Source organism: Heloderma suspectum, chromosome 9 (assembly GCF_057233095.1).
Source record: "Heloderma suspectum isolate Gila_16-S chromosome 9, 16-S_ref, whole genome shotgun sequence".
Lineage (NCBI taxonomy): Eukaryota > Metazoa > Chordata > Lepidosauria > Squamata > Helodermatidae > Heloderma > Heloderma suspectum.
In genome coordinates, this window is record NC_139466.1 from 25,742,866 (window position 1) to 25,758,468 (window position 15,603).

Genomic DNA, 15,603 nt, shown 5'->3' on the forward strand with positions numbered 1-15,603 from the left:
AAGATCAGAGGTTTAGATGTAAGCACACAGGCCTCAAAATAGAACCTTAGTAGCACTTAGCATGGGCCCAGAATGATCGCCTGATGGCAGATGCATAACTCCTAAAAATCCCAGGTCATGATCCAGAGGAGTGCACATGTATTATTTGCATGCCCAAAGGCATTTGGCAAAATGCCTTTAAAGAAGCTCTCCTGCTGCCAAATTCCTGACCTGATTTTTAAAAACTCTCTCCCACCGCCGCACAGCTTTAAGAAGTAGTCAAGAGGCCTGGCGCAAGAGCAGCTTACAGCAAATACACGCAAGAGCTCAGTATCTGAGGCCGTCTCGGTTCTCCATAGTTCTCATGATGAATGCCCAAACTGCTAGTGGTATAAAGGTTTAGTGGTGAAAACTGCTTCTAGGGCAGCCTTCCCCAACCTGGTGCCCTCCAGATGTTGTTGGACTACAACTCCCAGCATCCCTTACCATTGGCCATGCTGACTAGGGCAGGTGGAAACTGAAGCCCAAAACATCTGGAGGACACCAGGTTGGGGAAGGCTGTTCAAAGGAATCTCACCATGAGTCATAACGACAGGAGTTCTAATGCTCACAGTCATTGCTGCCTCCGTTTGAAAACGTTATCCCTCCCCTCTCCTTGTTCTTGTGATTGCCCTCTTCCAGCGCAACAGTGAAGGAAAAGCACCAAGGGTTGAAAGCTTTGGCTGAGCCAAGAGCCCCTTGCACATCCCAACTTATCAGTTCCTGCTGAAACAGGGGCACTCCACATCCTCTGACCCATTCTTTGAATAACCAAACATACCTGTAAGTCAGGAGTGGGGAAGCTGTAGCCCTCCAAATCTTGTTGAACTCCAGCTCCCATCAGCCCCAGCCAGCAGGGCCAATGGTGAGGGATGGTGAGAGCTGTAGTTCAACAACATCTGGAGGGCCACAGGTTCCCCAGCCCTGCTTCCAATTGTTCTGGGTCTCCTCATGCGTAGGCATGCTTTCAGCTTAATGTAGCATCATCATCTGAGCATATTCATCAACCCCCATGTGCAGCATTGGACCTGGCTTCCTTTTCAGAGGGATTTCCTGACTCTCAGCAGGGTTCCTTTGGTGATCACAAATCACCAAGATAAGAACAGCCCCACTTATTATTTATTTATTTATTTTTATTTAATACATTTATATCCCATCTTTCTTCCTCCTTAAGGAACCCAAGGCGGCATACATAATCCTCCTTCTCTCCTTTTTATCCTCACAACAACAACCCTATGAGGTAGGTTGGGCTGGGAGCCTGTGACTGGCCCAAAGTCACCCAGTGAGCTTCATGGCCAAGTGGGGACTAGAACCCGGATCTCCCAGCTCTCAGTCCAGCACTCTTGCCGCTATACCACACTGGCTCTTTGGACATACCTACTGCAGGTTGAATTAGATCTTCATTGGGGCAGTGCAAATTGGTGCAAACATATAAGCTATCAAGTTTCACAGAGCTCTTCCTCTGCCATGAGAAGTTATCCAACTTGATCAAGAATTCTGTGAAAGTCAAATCATACTCCTACACCAACCTATGATGACTGAGGGAAAGATAGCATTTCCTTTACTTTGCGCTTCCTAGACTTTGGGGCCAACATGACAAGTTCTGCATTCCGTACCCATTTCTCTATGGCACTGAGACTGCCTTCCCCCAAGCCTGAGCAGGATAGCAAGTACTGTGCTTTGGCCACTGCATACCCAACCTGACCAACGAAAATAAACCCACGATGCAGATTCATCCTGATCTGAGCACGTACACAGCTGCAACTGCTATCGGGTGACAAGTAACAGACATCCCAGAACTCAGGGTTCCTGGCATGGAATGAGCAAGTCATAACAAGCCTTTTTTTTTTTTCACTCTGAGAAAGAATCTCCAGATTCTCCCCTTCATAGTTAAAACAATCTTCCAGGGACAAACACGGCTTCCTGTTCTACATACACACACACACTGGCCTACCTGGAGGCATATTTATCCTCTTCCGCTTCTGGCTTGCCTCACCGCCATTTTCAGCAGCGCCAACCCTGCTATTGAATGGAAGGAGTTTACTGTTGCCAGAGTCAAAGGGCAGCTGGTTTAGACCTGAGGGGGGGAGGGGGGAGAATTCATTATTGACAGTATTTTTATGCCACCCCATAATCGAAGTTCTGTGTGCAGCATACATAAAAGTTATAAAAATATCAGCAGAGAGAAGTCAATAAAATAAGCACAGACAGGTCTTGAAACTTTAAAAGCCAGGAAAATCTCAAAATCCATTAAGCTCCCTCCAGTCTTGGATCTTTAAAAGGCTTGGGAGAATTTAAAAAATGTCTTCACGTGCCACCAAAAAGAGCAAGAAGTCGGTGCCAGGCAGGTTTCTAAGGGAAGGGCATTCAACAATCTGGCAGCTGTCACTGAGACAGCCCTTTTCCTAGTAGCCGCTCACTGGATCTCACTTGGAGAAAGATCTCTGACAATGACCGGTAAATCTAAGAGGAGGCGATCCATCAGACAACCTGGTCCCAAGCCATATAGGATAAGACCAGCACTTTGAACTGGACCCAGAAACAGACCAGTAGCCAGTGAAACGGTTGTAACAAGGAATGGCCAACAGTTTGAATGGCTCTAAAAAGGGATTAGACAAATTCACAAAGAATAAGGCTATCAGTGGCTACTAGTCATGATGGCTATATGCTACCTCCAGTATCAGAGGCAGCATGCCTCTGTAATACCAGTTGCTGGAGAACATAAGCAGGATGGTGCTATTGTACTTATGTCTGACTTCTGGGTTTCTCACAGGTAGGTGGTTGGCCACTGTGTGAACGGAATGCTAGATTAATGGGCCCTCGGTCTGAGCCAGCATGGCTCTTCTTATGAGTCATGTACTCTCTCTAACCAGCACCAGTCAGGCCACAGCACTATGGACCAGCTGAACACTTTTCAAATGCAACCCCATGTACAGCATGTTACAGTAGTCCAAATACAATGTAATTATGGCTTCTGAAACCAGTTTATCAACCTAAATTGGCCCCATAACAATAACAGATATTTTAGGTACCTTTTCCATCAAGTATTCCTTTATAATCTCTGAGTGTAAGGACTGAAGGTGGTTTTCAAATTGGCTAAAAGGATGAACAAATGCACTCAGACTGTAGCCTGCTGTACCCTGCCTAGTAGGTTTTTAGACACTTTAGAAATAATACTAACTTGATCTTTGACAGCCACTAATGCCCCAATGTTGAATACCTTCCACAAAAAATCCGAAGAAATTGTGTCGCTTGCAGCACTAAAGAAACCACTTTTGCAAGAAAAGCTCCAGAGATTTGGCTGCTATCTAACCCAGGTACCTATGTAGCACTCTCCATTCAGTTATGTTCACAGCAAATACAATACAATATAATACAAATACTAAGGCCATCTAGCATTGCAGAGCTGCAAAAGCCACAGGAAAGCTTCACTGGACTGAACATCCTGTCTGAAGTCCTCACTTACATGGCCAGCTGATTGCATAGACAGAACCTGGCCATTTCTGACAGGGTCTTTTTGGAGCAAATGTCAGAATGAGCTGTTGTGGAGAGGTTCTGCTGTCCGGTCACATCTCAGGCAAACCTGCCTCTCGATGACAGAATTTTGTACGATGGTGTCAGGTGTTAAACCCTATGCTAATCCCAAAGCCCTTGCGAGAGGAGCAGCAACGAGCCTCAGCCATCACTGGGATGGCTGGAGAGTCTTGAGCACTTCAGAATGATAAACATGTATTATAAGAGCATTCCCTACATAGTCAAGTTTGCATTTGCTGCACCTGGAACCAAGGCTGGGGTAATGAGGGTGTTCTCTCTTGCCTACGTACCGGAAATTTTAGACTGGGGCTCCTTCAAGTGAATTTACAGACTCGTAATGTACAAATCTCCTTAACCAAACCACTCCAGTTTTGCACACATCAGGCCTTGTGACCCACAAAGCTCAATACAGACCACCGGCCATGGAGGCCTTCCATGGGCTCAACAAAACTCTTGTTTTTGGACTGCAAAAAATCGGGGGGGGGGGGGGAGTTTATCAAGCATTTGATAGACCACAAAACATAATTGGTGGGCTGCATTCAGCTGGGTAGGTCCTACATACAGTCTGATAAACACAAATAAGGAAAAACAGGTTTGCACACAGGTGTGCTGTTACAACAGCTCCAAATGATTCCTAAAGACATAAAACAGTGGCCTCCAATTAAAGCAGAGACTCCTAGTTCGGACCTCACGGTAAGCCAGAATGTTTCAAAATTCTGGCTTACCATGAGAGAGCCAGCATGCTAATGCATCAATCACTCAATCACTCCCACTTGGCTCCTCCTGCCAGCAAGAGCAGCTAATCAAGCAACAGACTTTCTATCCCTGGCTTGGTTAGCGTGATGTCTGAGTTGTACGGCTTTATTCTTGGCTTATGACTATTTATTTATTTATAAAATTTCTTAATCGCCCATCTGGCCAGTCACCCAGCCACTCTGGGCGATGTACAACAGTACAATTTCAAACAGTAAAATTACACATTAAAACATGGCCTAAAAATACCCTAACCCACCCCAAATGCCTGCCTGACCATCCACATTTTTAATGCGTGGCAGAAGCTCATTAAAGAGGGGGCAAGGCGGAGTTCCCTTGGGAGGGGGTTCCACAGAGTGGGGGCCACCACAGAGAAGGCCCTCTCCCTCGTCCTCACCAGACCAGCTGTCCTGGCTGATGGAACAGAGAGAAGGCCAGTGTGGTGTAGTGGCAAGAGTGTTGGACTGGGAGCTGGGAGATCCGGGTTCTAGTCCCCACTCGGCCATGGAAGCTCACTGGGTGACTTTGGGCCAGTCACAGACTCTCAGCCCAACCCACCTCACAGGGTTGTTGTTGTGAGGATAAAATGGAGAGGAGGAGGATAATGTAAGCCGCCTTAGGTTCCTTGCAAGAGGAAAAAAGGCGGAATATAAATGCAATAATAAATAAATAAATAAATAAAGGCCATCCGAAGCTGATCTTGTTGAGCGGCCTGTCTGGTGTTGCTGGAGGTGCTCCTTGAGATAGGCTAGGCTGGGCCAGAACCATATAGGATTTTAAAGGTCAAAACCGACACCTTGAATTTGGCCTGGAAAACTGGTAGCCAGTGCAACTCCTTCAGCACCGGAGTGATGTGATCACACCGGTGGCTGCCTTTAATCAGGCAAGCCGCCGTGTTCTGCATCAGCTGCAGCTTCCAAACTGTCTTCAAGGGTAACTCCATGTACAGCACATTACAGTAGTCTAGACAAGAGGAGACCAGGGCATGGACTTATAGCTTGGTGGCAGGGGTGGAGAGAGACAAGCCAGAACTCTGGGCTTGGACATCACAGTAACCAAGCCAGGGATGGAAAGTTCCTGCCTTCTTTAGATGCTCCCACTGGCAAGAGGAGTAAAGTGGGAGCAATCAAGGTAAGTCAGAACTGTAAAAAATGCTGGCTTGCCCTGACATCTGAATGTGGCCACTGTGTATATCTTTCTCAGATATGTAAGTTAGCAAAAAACAAAGCAACGCATGGCAAAAAATCTTCAGGAACCTTAAAAAGTGTACACATTTATTATGGCACAAGCTTTCATTGATTAATCTGATGAAGCAGACTCTAGTCCGTGAAAGCTTACGCCACAAGAAATATGTTTTATGCCACAAGATGCTTTGTTCTTTTTCTGAAATAAACTAACTCCTCTGGAAGTTATGTCAAAAAAGAGGAAAGATAGCCAGGGGCCAATTCCCACATGCTAGCTGCAGAGAGAACGAACAACACATGCATGACCAGGAAAAGGCTGCTGCAGAGCCACTGCCCTAGCTCACCTAGAAGGAAGAGTGGAAAGCTGGAAAAAGAGCAGGGGCAAGAGAAGGCAGTGAGAAACAAAGCTATCAGGATTAGAGCGGGCTTTTTGTGAGCTGTCTCTTCCCATGAAACAATGGAGAGAGACCCAGATAAGAGGAGGATTGCAACAAATAACTCCTTGCAAACATACACATGCTCACGCACACTTCTGCCATCTACCTAACCAAACCAATCTTTCAAGATTCTGAATGCACTCCCCAGCCTCCCTCCATCAAGGACTGTCTTCAAGCCATGGTGCTTCCCCTGCAGAGGTGGGCCCAAGATAACCCTTGGCAAATTGTTCTTATATAGCACCATTAATGTGTACGCCGCTTTACAAATATAAGATGACAGTTCCCTACCCGGAGGAACCAGCAATCTACAATTCTAAAGGGAGATGGGGATAAACAGAGAAAGAATGTATATTCATTTGACTTAGGAACATAGGAAGCTGCCTTAGGGAGCAATCCTACCCAGATAGTGGGCAGCTGCTGAACCTGGAGGCTGCTGAGTATCCAATGCGGGGCAGAAGGAGAGGGGCAGCTCTGCACTCAAGCAGCACTGCATTTCTGCTGGACTCACCCGTCTAGCAGCAGCACCTCGGAAGGGTGGGGAAGAAGGCTGGGGAGGCCATAGGAAATAGTGTAAGGCAGTCACCCAGTCTCCTCCCCTCCCCACCCACAGCAATGCCCCTTTCCTGTCTCTGAGCTCCGTTTTCCAAGTGTGGAGCGGTAATCAGCACGGTTCTATCTGTGCCGGCTCCGAGGGAGAGGGGGAGCGTGGTGCCCTGGCTCCGATATCTGAACCAGGAAACCGAACTATCCTGTACCCTCCAGATGCTGTCTGGTGGGCATAGGATTGCTCTCTTATACTGACTCAGACCATTGGTCCGTCTAGCTCAGTAACTAGTTGACAACTCAGTAACAGTTGTCAACACTGACTGGCAGCATTTTTCCAGGATTTCAGCCAGACGTCTTTCTTAGCCTTTACCTGAAGATGCAGGAGATTGAACTTGCAGCCTTTTGCGTGCAAAACATGTGCTCTACCACTGAATTACACCCCCTGCTCTTATATGTACTTACATGTACCTGCAGTGCAATTCTATGCTTGTCTACTCAGTAGTAAGTCCCACTGAGTTTAGTGAGTCTTGCTCCTAAGTAAGTATGTGTAGGATTGCAGGCTTAGATTTAATTTCAATAGGGGTGGTGATGAAAGGCTGAATTAAATGACACAGTATCTTATGCTGTTAAAACACCAACAGAGCAAAAGCAAACCTTGAAGCACTAGGATATGGCCCTTGTCAGAGATAGGGAAACAACCTTGAAAAAACAATGATCTGACTCAGTTCAGTTGGCCTTAACAAATATTTGCTGAATTGCCTTAATCCATCACAGCCTGATTTGGAGAGGTCTAAAAGGGCTTGCAATTGTCTCTCTGTAGCTGGAACAGTTCAACACAGCCAAAGCTTCAGGAGTCATCAGTTTGTCTTCTTCAGCAGCCCCTGCTTTGTAAGCAGCAAATGAAAAAAATGCAAAGCGCCTGGAATATGATCACTGCACTTGAACCTCCTGATCCACACCACGAATGCATTCTGGAAAAACTGCAGCTAATTTAGAATGAACAGCGAACACACTGGCCCACTGGGAATACCATCCTCAGGCTGCTTGGTTACAAGAGGGAATGTTGTTATTGCCACGTGACTGAGGGTGTGATCTGCACAAATGCACAAAGAATACAGTACCAAGGGACTTATCCAGATTATCAGTTCAAAGCTTTCCCTATCCATAACCACGCTACAAACTTATATTGGTTTTAAACCAGCTGAAATGTCATGGCTTTATCAAAAGAATCCTTGGAACTGAAGACTGTGAGGGTGCTGAGGACTCATGGTTAGAGTTCCCCAGCACAGCCTTCCCCAACCTGAAGCCCTCCAGATGTGTTGAACTAGAACTCCTCTCATCCCCGTCCTGGCTGAGGATGATGTGAGTTGTACTCTAATGCATCTGGAGGGCACCAGGTTGGGGAAAGAACTCTCAAAGAAGTTAACTCTCTTAAATCTACAGCACACCTATTAAAACAGTTTAATTATATAGTATAAATATATCCTTAGCCTGAGAAATAGTCAGTTCCACTTGCAAGTTCCACTTCAAAATAGGGCTACAGCATTTATACCCCTGTCCTATCCATGTTTTCTTGGAAGTAAGCCCCATCAAGTAGAATGGGGCTTGCTCCCAATTTGTAAGCATGAACCCAAGCCTTACTGGGTACATTAATTTTAAAAAATGAATTGGCAAAGAAGGTGCCCCCTTGGGTAGCAGATTTTTTTTAAAATTAAGGGCTCAATTCTGTGCATGTTTAGAAAAAAAAAGTCCTACAACTCCCAGCATTCCTCAGCCAGCATTTTTCTGTCTAAACATGCATAGGATTGTGCCTTAATTTTATTAAATACAATTAAATACAATACTGAAATACAAGAGCTTATAAAAACTGCAGGTAGCAAGCACCATCTTAGAAGAGGCATTCCGTCCTATGTGAGAGAGAACAGGGAACGCCTCTTCTACAATGATTCCAGTTGCAACATGTGCGTGCACTGTCCAAAAACAAAAGGCAATATGTTTTTTTCTTTGGAACTATTATTTTCCCCTCTCATATGGAGATCTGATCATTTAATCTACCCATCAACTAAAATGTGAATGATAACTAAGATTCCTTTAATTTGGTGACCACCCTAATTCAAAGACAATAGCGTGATATACAGACCAGCAGCATAAAGTGGACACCAGCTGTGCTATAGGGGAATCTCTGTGCTACTGTCCCTGCCTTCCAACTCCCATTGTTTAAAAGGCTGGGCCAAGGGAGGTGTGAGAGTGTGTGTGTGTGTGTGTGTGTGTGTGTTCCCAGCTTGCAAAGAACAAACTGGGGTGGGAATTGAAACTGAGTACCCTTTAAGGCACAGCCTGAAGAAGCTGCCTGTCAGTTTTATCTTGGCAGCAAGTTCAGCTAAATTTCAAGACCACGGATCACCTGTTTTGGAAGTGAAAAATTAGACAAAAATGCAGATCACCATGTCACAGCATTAAGTGATAAAAGTTTATCATCTTCCAATTCTAGAATTCCCTTGACAACTACATTTGGAATTCCCCAAAGACAAGAAAAATGTTGCAATCAATGATAGAGGCAGATCTTAATAACTGTTGTTATTTTAATACTTACAAAGGAGAACAATCATTGCTTCTCCATCCCAGTATACTTTGGTGCAACTTGATATATTCTGTCCTTTGCACAAACTGAGGCTGCAATCCTACACCCACATACCGGGGAGTAAGCCCCATTGAACGCAATGGGATTTACTTGTGAGTAGACATGTATACGATTGCACTGTAACTTAATTAGACTGGAAAAAGCTTTATGAATTAGCATCTTAAGACTGTGGATTCTTCCAGACGAATGGCTCCTAGTGCTATCAATCAAAAGACATTCTGCAGCTATTCCTCCTTAATGGATTTTTTCTGGTAAGAACAGAGACAGGCATTCCTGTGGGAAAACACTGGAGAGTTACAAATGAGAGACAGCATTGTCTGGAGACCTTGTAAAATTTCGTGAATGAGGCAGAGTGATTGCACAATAAAAGCTTCATCTGGAAGCACCCTGTCACATTTTGCAGCCTGGCTTCTACCATGCCTTGTACCCGCAACATTTCCCTCTTCCCTGCTTTGGTTTGTTTAACATCCTGCTTGAAAAAGAAACTTGAGAAAGCTACTTCAGCATTTTAGAACTTGCAAGTGGAACATAGGAAGATGCCTTATACTGAGTCAGAGCATTGGTCCATCTATCCCAGTATTGTCGATACTGACTGGGAGCAGCTCTCCAGGTTTCAGGCAGGATTCTTTCCTAGCCCTACCTGGAGATACTGGACTGAATTTGGGACCTTGTGCATGCAAAGCAGCTGCTCTACCACTAAGCAATACAGGTATTCATGCTTCTACTGCTGTTTGAACTTGCTATTACTACTAGTGGCATGCTGTACACTACACTATTCAACTGAAAGACTGTACAATGAACACAACTACTTTACAGACTGTAGTCCGCAGAGACCAATAAAAGAGCCAGCCACCTACATACCCAGCTTCACCTTCCAAAACTTTCATGTAGCCACGAGTCACCTTGACCTACCTACTAGAATCTATAAACAAGGATATCCCTGTTTATAGATAAAGCAGGGATATCATAGCGCAAATTTCCTTTAGCAACGTCATGCTATGCACATGGAAGAAACAGACTATAGGCCAAAACAGACATTACTTTAAATCCATATATTGCAGCTACATCTTTAAAAAAAAAAAAAGATAAAGACCTAGAGTAAGTGCAGGGGATCCAATCCACTTTGGGACCCTAGCTGCAGGGGGGAGGCAGGGGGCTTTTAAGATCTGGTTCAGGATATCTATGCCTACTCTAGAGTAAAAATGAAAAAAAGACATAGCTGCTAGATATGGATTTAAAGTCATGTCAGTTTTGGCCTTAGGAGAACTATACACTGAAACTCATAAAGCAGCTGCAAAGAGGGATAAAGAACAGAGTCAACAACATGACAGGTTTCCAAGTTTTGATCCCTGTAAGATAATTTTAATCTATCATGTTCACTCGTAAGAAAACATTTCCATGTCAGCAGCACTGAGTTTCCATAAAAAACAGTGCTTAATCTCCAATTTGAGGCAATCACAATTACATTTTAGATATTTACAGTATTCATTTTTCCCACTGCATCAAAACCCCAGAGGTGACCTATTTTTCTGCATATAGGTGTGGTTTGCTTCTCTTTCAAGCCACAGCTAGATGCGAAGAACTGAAATGTGACCGGTCTATTTAAATACCTCCTGTTTCCCATCTCTACTCCTGTTTCAACATGTCTAACTGAATAGCAACTTTTAAAAGAGATTTTAAGCCCTTCCCCAAACAGATTTAAACCCACAAAGAAACAGATTAGAAAGTAATAATCTGGAAAAAAAACAGATTAAGAAAACCGCGGACACTCTTTTGAACTTCCCCTCCCAAATATAGAACCATCTGCGACTCCAGGGTAGACCTGGAAAATTTAAAGCCATTAAGAGGGCACTAAGATTATCAGTTCAACAGGATATGCTGTGGATTTAATTCAACTACTTCATGTTTAAAATTTGCTCTTGCTGAATCCATATAATCCAAGAGATCCGGGAGCTCAGACTGAACGGCAGTTACACTAGGCTGCTGACACTCTGACTGAAGCACTGATATCAATTGACTGCGGACATTTGCCAATTTAACTCTGCCCCCTCAATTAATCTTGCTCATAGCAAATATATTGGAGGCAAAAGCCTCCTAGGGCAAAGGTCATGACTCCAGAATTCACACCATACCTGTGAACTGCACCAAAAACATGATGACGTGCTGCCCAAAAGTGCTCTTCAGTCCCAACCATGTGTCATCTTGCTACCTACTCTCCCCACAACATACTCGCACACACAAACCAGCACCACAGTTCAGCTCATGTGTTGACGTATCTGCTGCGCTGGACCCTGCAAACAAACCAAGTGCCAGGAACAACAGTAACAAGAGGAGAGCTTAACATCAATAAAGTAACCACAGCAGGCGACTGGAAACGCTGGGATGCTAAAGAGGAAAGGCATGGAACTGTGTGGTAGTGGTGGTTGTTTTTTAATGAATTCCTGCCCACTGCCGCATCTGTCCCCATCAGTTACTGATCAGTGACACTTAAGGGACTGAATCCTGGACATTAGGGGGAGATGGCCAGAGAGCAGGTGGCGAAGCAATTAACGGCATGCTCATCTGTGAATTTGCAAAGGATTTCAGTCCTTGGGTCACTGAGAAGCGGCACGCAGTTGGCAAGCCCCCAATCTCGCTGGCTGCATGCCTTACGAGCAATCATCTTAGCAGATAGGCCTTACCATGCCATCAGCTTAGCTCCTCTGAGAACCCAGTGCTGCTTTGCTCCGAAAAATTCAAATTCAAAAGCAGTGTTTTCAACAAACACCCCACCCCCACCAAGTACTTATTCTGTACTTGCATTTGAAATGGAATGTGCCAGGGTGGATCCAAGTCTCCTGACCAACAGACACTCACACTAGAAATATGGTCAGAACTAAAAAAAAAAAAAAAATATTGCAGAGCTACCCAGTTTTCTGAGTGCCAGGAAGTTCCAGGGCTAGCTGTATTGGGTATCCGCACTATAAAGGATTCCCAGGTGGCACAGCCTACATATATTTTTATCGTGCAAGACAAGAAGGCAGCTTATTGAACACTCATCAAATGTGTACTACACTATGTTCATACTGAACACAGTGAGATCCTTCCATTTAAAATTAGCCTGGAAATGTTTAATTGAAGGTTGGTACAGAAATCTATACAACAAAGATAAATAAGATCCTTGCATGTAGATTTTACTAGTGGATCTATCATGACCACAGAAAGGAAGGTATATTGTTGCATAGGATAATGTGCAATGCCTCATCTTCTAATGAATTCCTGCATGGAAAGCAATCAAATACAGAACCTCACGTGTGATTCACATTAACTTGGGGGGGAGGGATGCTGCACAACACACTTGGTATACATGCCAAGTGCCCATGGATTAGTAGAGAGAGGAGAGAAAGCAACTAACCACCTGATCACACACACCCCATGTAAAAAGAAATATACGCATCGGTTTTCTTCCATCAAACACTGAAGATTATACAAAAGCTTTCTTCCACTTTCTATTCCAAATATTCCACGGTGGGGTAGTGGGCAGAAGAACAGGATACCAAATATGTGGTTTCAAAATGAAGAGTTGCGGGGCTCAACCACTCCCATAAGACACATCAGCGGCCCCAAAAACCCTTCTTCCTAATTTTGTTTTAATTAGAGAAAAACAAAGAAATCAAAATACTAGCCAATAAATTCATCAGAAAAGATCATGAAGCAGAGAGATCAAGCCAACGCAACCAAGTAAATGCAATTAGGTGCTTTAAACACTGAATGCCTGTTGAAATGCATAGGTCCTTAAAGTGCATTTAAAATGGCCAAGATGCTGAACTCGACAGACTGCCAGGGGGGCGGGGGGGGGGGCATCACCACTGAGAATGTCCTCTCTGTAGTGGCCACCAGTCTAATGCATAATGGAACCATAAAGATGGTCTCTGACTAGATCTTAACTTTCTTAAACGAGTAAGGTCATGTCATAGTCACTCAGTACTGAAGAGAACTCACTCTGCTTAGAGGCTCAAGCACTCCTGGAAGTCACACACATTGCCCAAAATGCCCTGTTCCCTAATCTGTGAAGTCTGGCTGTATTCACTCAACATTGTGTGAAAGCCCCATTCTGTATATGCTCAGAGGCACTGTCTTCTTTATCATTTTTTCACAGATTTTCAGTATCAGGTGGGGCCTGCAAGCCTATACCACTTAGCTGGAAGTCAGCTCCATTGAACTCAATGGGACTTACCTCAGAGAAGCCATGTATAAGGTTCTGCTGTAAGTCTTGACACTGATAACACGTTCCAAGGTTAAGGCCAGGCACAAATTAGACATTAGTACCTTCCCCCATCTCCCTGAGTTGGTGGCTTCAGGTTTCAGAGAGTCACCACACGCTCTCTCCAACATTTCACAGTTGAAACTAGGAACATATGTAACAACCAACTTCTCATATCAAGGATCACTGCCCAGGCCTCCCCATCCCCATTAGTGAACACTCTATTCTGCCTGCTGTACACTGACTAAACAGACATGTCTTTAAAGCCCTTCTAAAAGAGCCAAGATCCCAAATTTTAGGAAAATTTGGGAGAAATGCCACCACATACTAATGCTGGGGTGGCCTGCAACTCCTCATCAGCCCTAGACAGCATAGACAATGGTGAAGGGTAATGAGAGTTGTAGGCCAAAACATCTGGAGGGCCACAAGTTGGCCACCCCTGCCTTATGGAGAAGGGCAAACATTTGATCACTTATGTATATTAAGGAACAGAAATAGGGCTAGAAAACTGAGAGGAGAAACTCCGCTCTTAATGTAGACCGTGCTATGTATTTGGGGGGAAATGTCACATAAAATGTCATTAATAGTTCAAAACATAAACTTGCCCATTGGCTGAAATCTTGATCAGAGGACTATTCTGCAGTTACCCCTGCCTTCAGAAGTTAACAGGTGGCTATTATGGCAAAGGCCTTCTCTGTGGTAGTGTCCCAATCATGGAACTCCCTCCCTCAACACACTCACTTGGCATCACTTTTTATCACTTTTATCAGCATCAGGCTTACAGTGAAATCTAATGCATGTTTACAAAGAAGTAAGCTGAACAGGGTTCAATAAAACACCCAGATACGTGTGTAACAACCTGCCTTACACCAGGTCAGAGTATTTGTCAACTAGCTCAGTAGAGTCTACTCCAACTGGCAGCAGCTCTCCAGCATCTCAGGGAGAAATGGATCTTTCCTATCAACTTGCTACCTGATCCTTTTAGGATCAGGATTAAATCAGGGCTCTTCTGCATGCAAAGTACATTCTAGTTCCCCCCTGTATGCATGCTTACTAAAGAGTAAGACTCACTGAACTTGATTCCTGTTGGGACTTGCTTCTTTGTAAATACTGCACTGCAAGTTTGGCTTGCTCATGTGTGTCTTTAACAGCAATTACTATTGCTCTTTATTTTATTTTCTGTTATGATTGGTACTTATTTGGTACTATTAGGTTTCCAAAGTGCCTTGATGTCCTAACTGGTGGAAAAGCAGAATATAAATCTTTTGAATAAATAAATTAGATATTACTCAGCAGCATTAGATTGTAGAATGTGACACAGCACCTTAGCATTTATGCACAGGCATTTGCACATAGGTGCATTAGCACCCAGATATACCCACCCAGCTACTCAGAGATTTCATTCCTGGAGACCTTGAGGAGGGTGCTAAACCATAAAAATGGTCAATCCTAGAAACCCATGCTAAGAAAATTTGAACAGGGTACCGCCATTTGTGTCCCACCTCTCTTCCAAAGACCTCAAGACAGCATACACGCTTCTATTCCCCCTCCCCATGTCACCCTCACAACACCCCTGTGAGGTAGCTAGCCTGAGAGTGGACCAAGGTCACCTAGTGAGCTTCATACCTGAGTAGGGATTTGAACTCAGGTCTTCCCAGTCCTAGCCTGACTCTCTAACCGGTACACCAGCCTTCTCCAACCCGGTGCCCTCCAGATCCGTCACGCTGCAGTTCCCATAATCCCCAGCCACCAGGCCGTGCTGGGCGGGGATGATGGGAGTTGTAGCCCAACGCATCTGGAGGGCGCCAGGTTGGAGAAGGCGGAACCACACCACCAAACAAAAGGCAAAATAGGGGGCAGGAAGCGGTGAATGCTGGAGTGCAGGATGCAAGAACCTGGGGGCAGATTCATGGAACCTGCCCTCTTTGAACGTGGGTAGGCCGTTACCGGTTTCCATGACAACCGGAGTGAGGAGACCTAAAAAGGCCCGAGCACAGCGGGAGAGAAGGCTGCACCTCGCCCCGCCCTAACCCCGTTGCCTAGCAACGCCCCACCTGCTGGGCCAGCGGCCCTCCGACGCCGAAACTCCTGAAACATCCGCGGCTCGTTCCCGGGCTCGGCCTCTCGCCTCCTATGGGCCCAACCTACCGGGCCTCGGTCGTTTCGCAAACCCCGCCTTCAAACAGCCTGCGGGGCGTCCCATTGACGGTCGGTCTCTAGGGTCGTGGCTTTACGCCCGATACGCAC

At 45.1% G+C, this 15,603-nt stretch overlaps 1 protein-coding gene across 6 annotated transcripts in view; it reads right to left on the reverse strand.

Moving 5' to 3' along the window:
* Positions 1–15,603, reverse strand: part of ENOX2 (ecto-NOX disulfide-thiol exchanger 2) — a 51,823-nt gene extending 36,220 nt beyond the window's left edge. For 2 of the 6 annotated variants that reach the window (XM_084813863.1, XM_084813864.1), the window contains exons 1-2: positions 15,411–15,512; positions 1,973–2,095 (exon numbers count right to left, since the gene is read on the reverse strand). In XM_084813863.1, the coding sequence (XP_084669989.1) occupies positions 1,973–2,095; positions 15,411–15,453 (166 nt within the window). In that variant the 5' untranslated portion in view covers positions 15,454–15,512. Of the gene's footprint in view, positions 1–1,972; positions 2,270–11,245; positions 11,576–15,410 lie in introns of those variants that run through there. The other 4 variants (XM_084813859.1, XM_084813861.1, XM_084813862.1 and 1 more) reach the window with 3 other exon arrangements.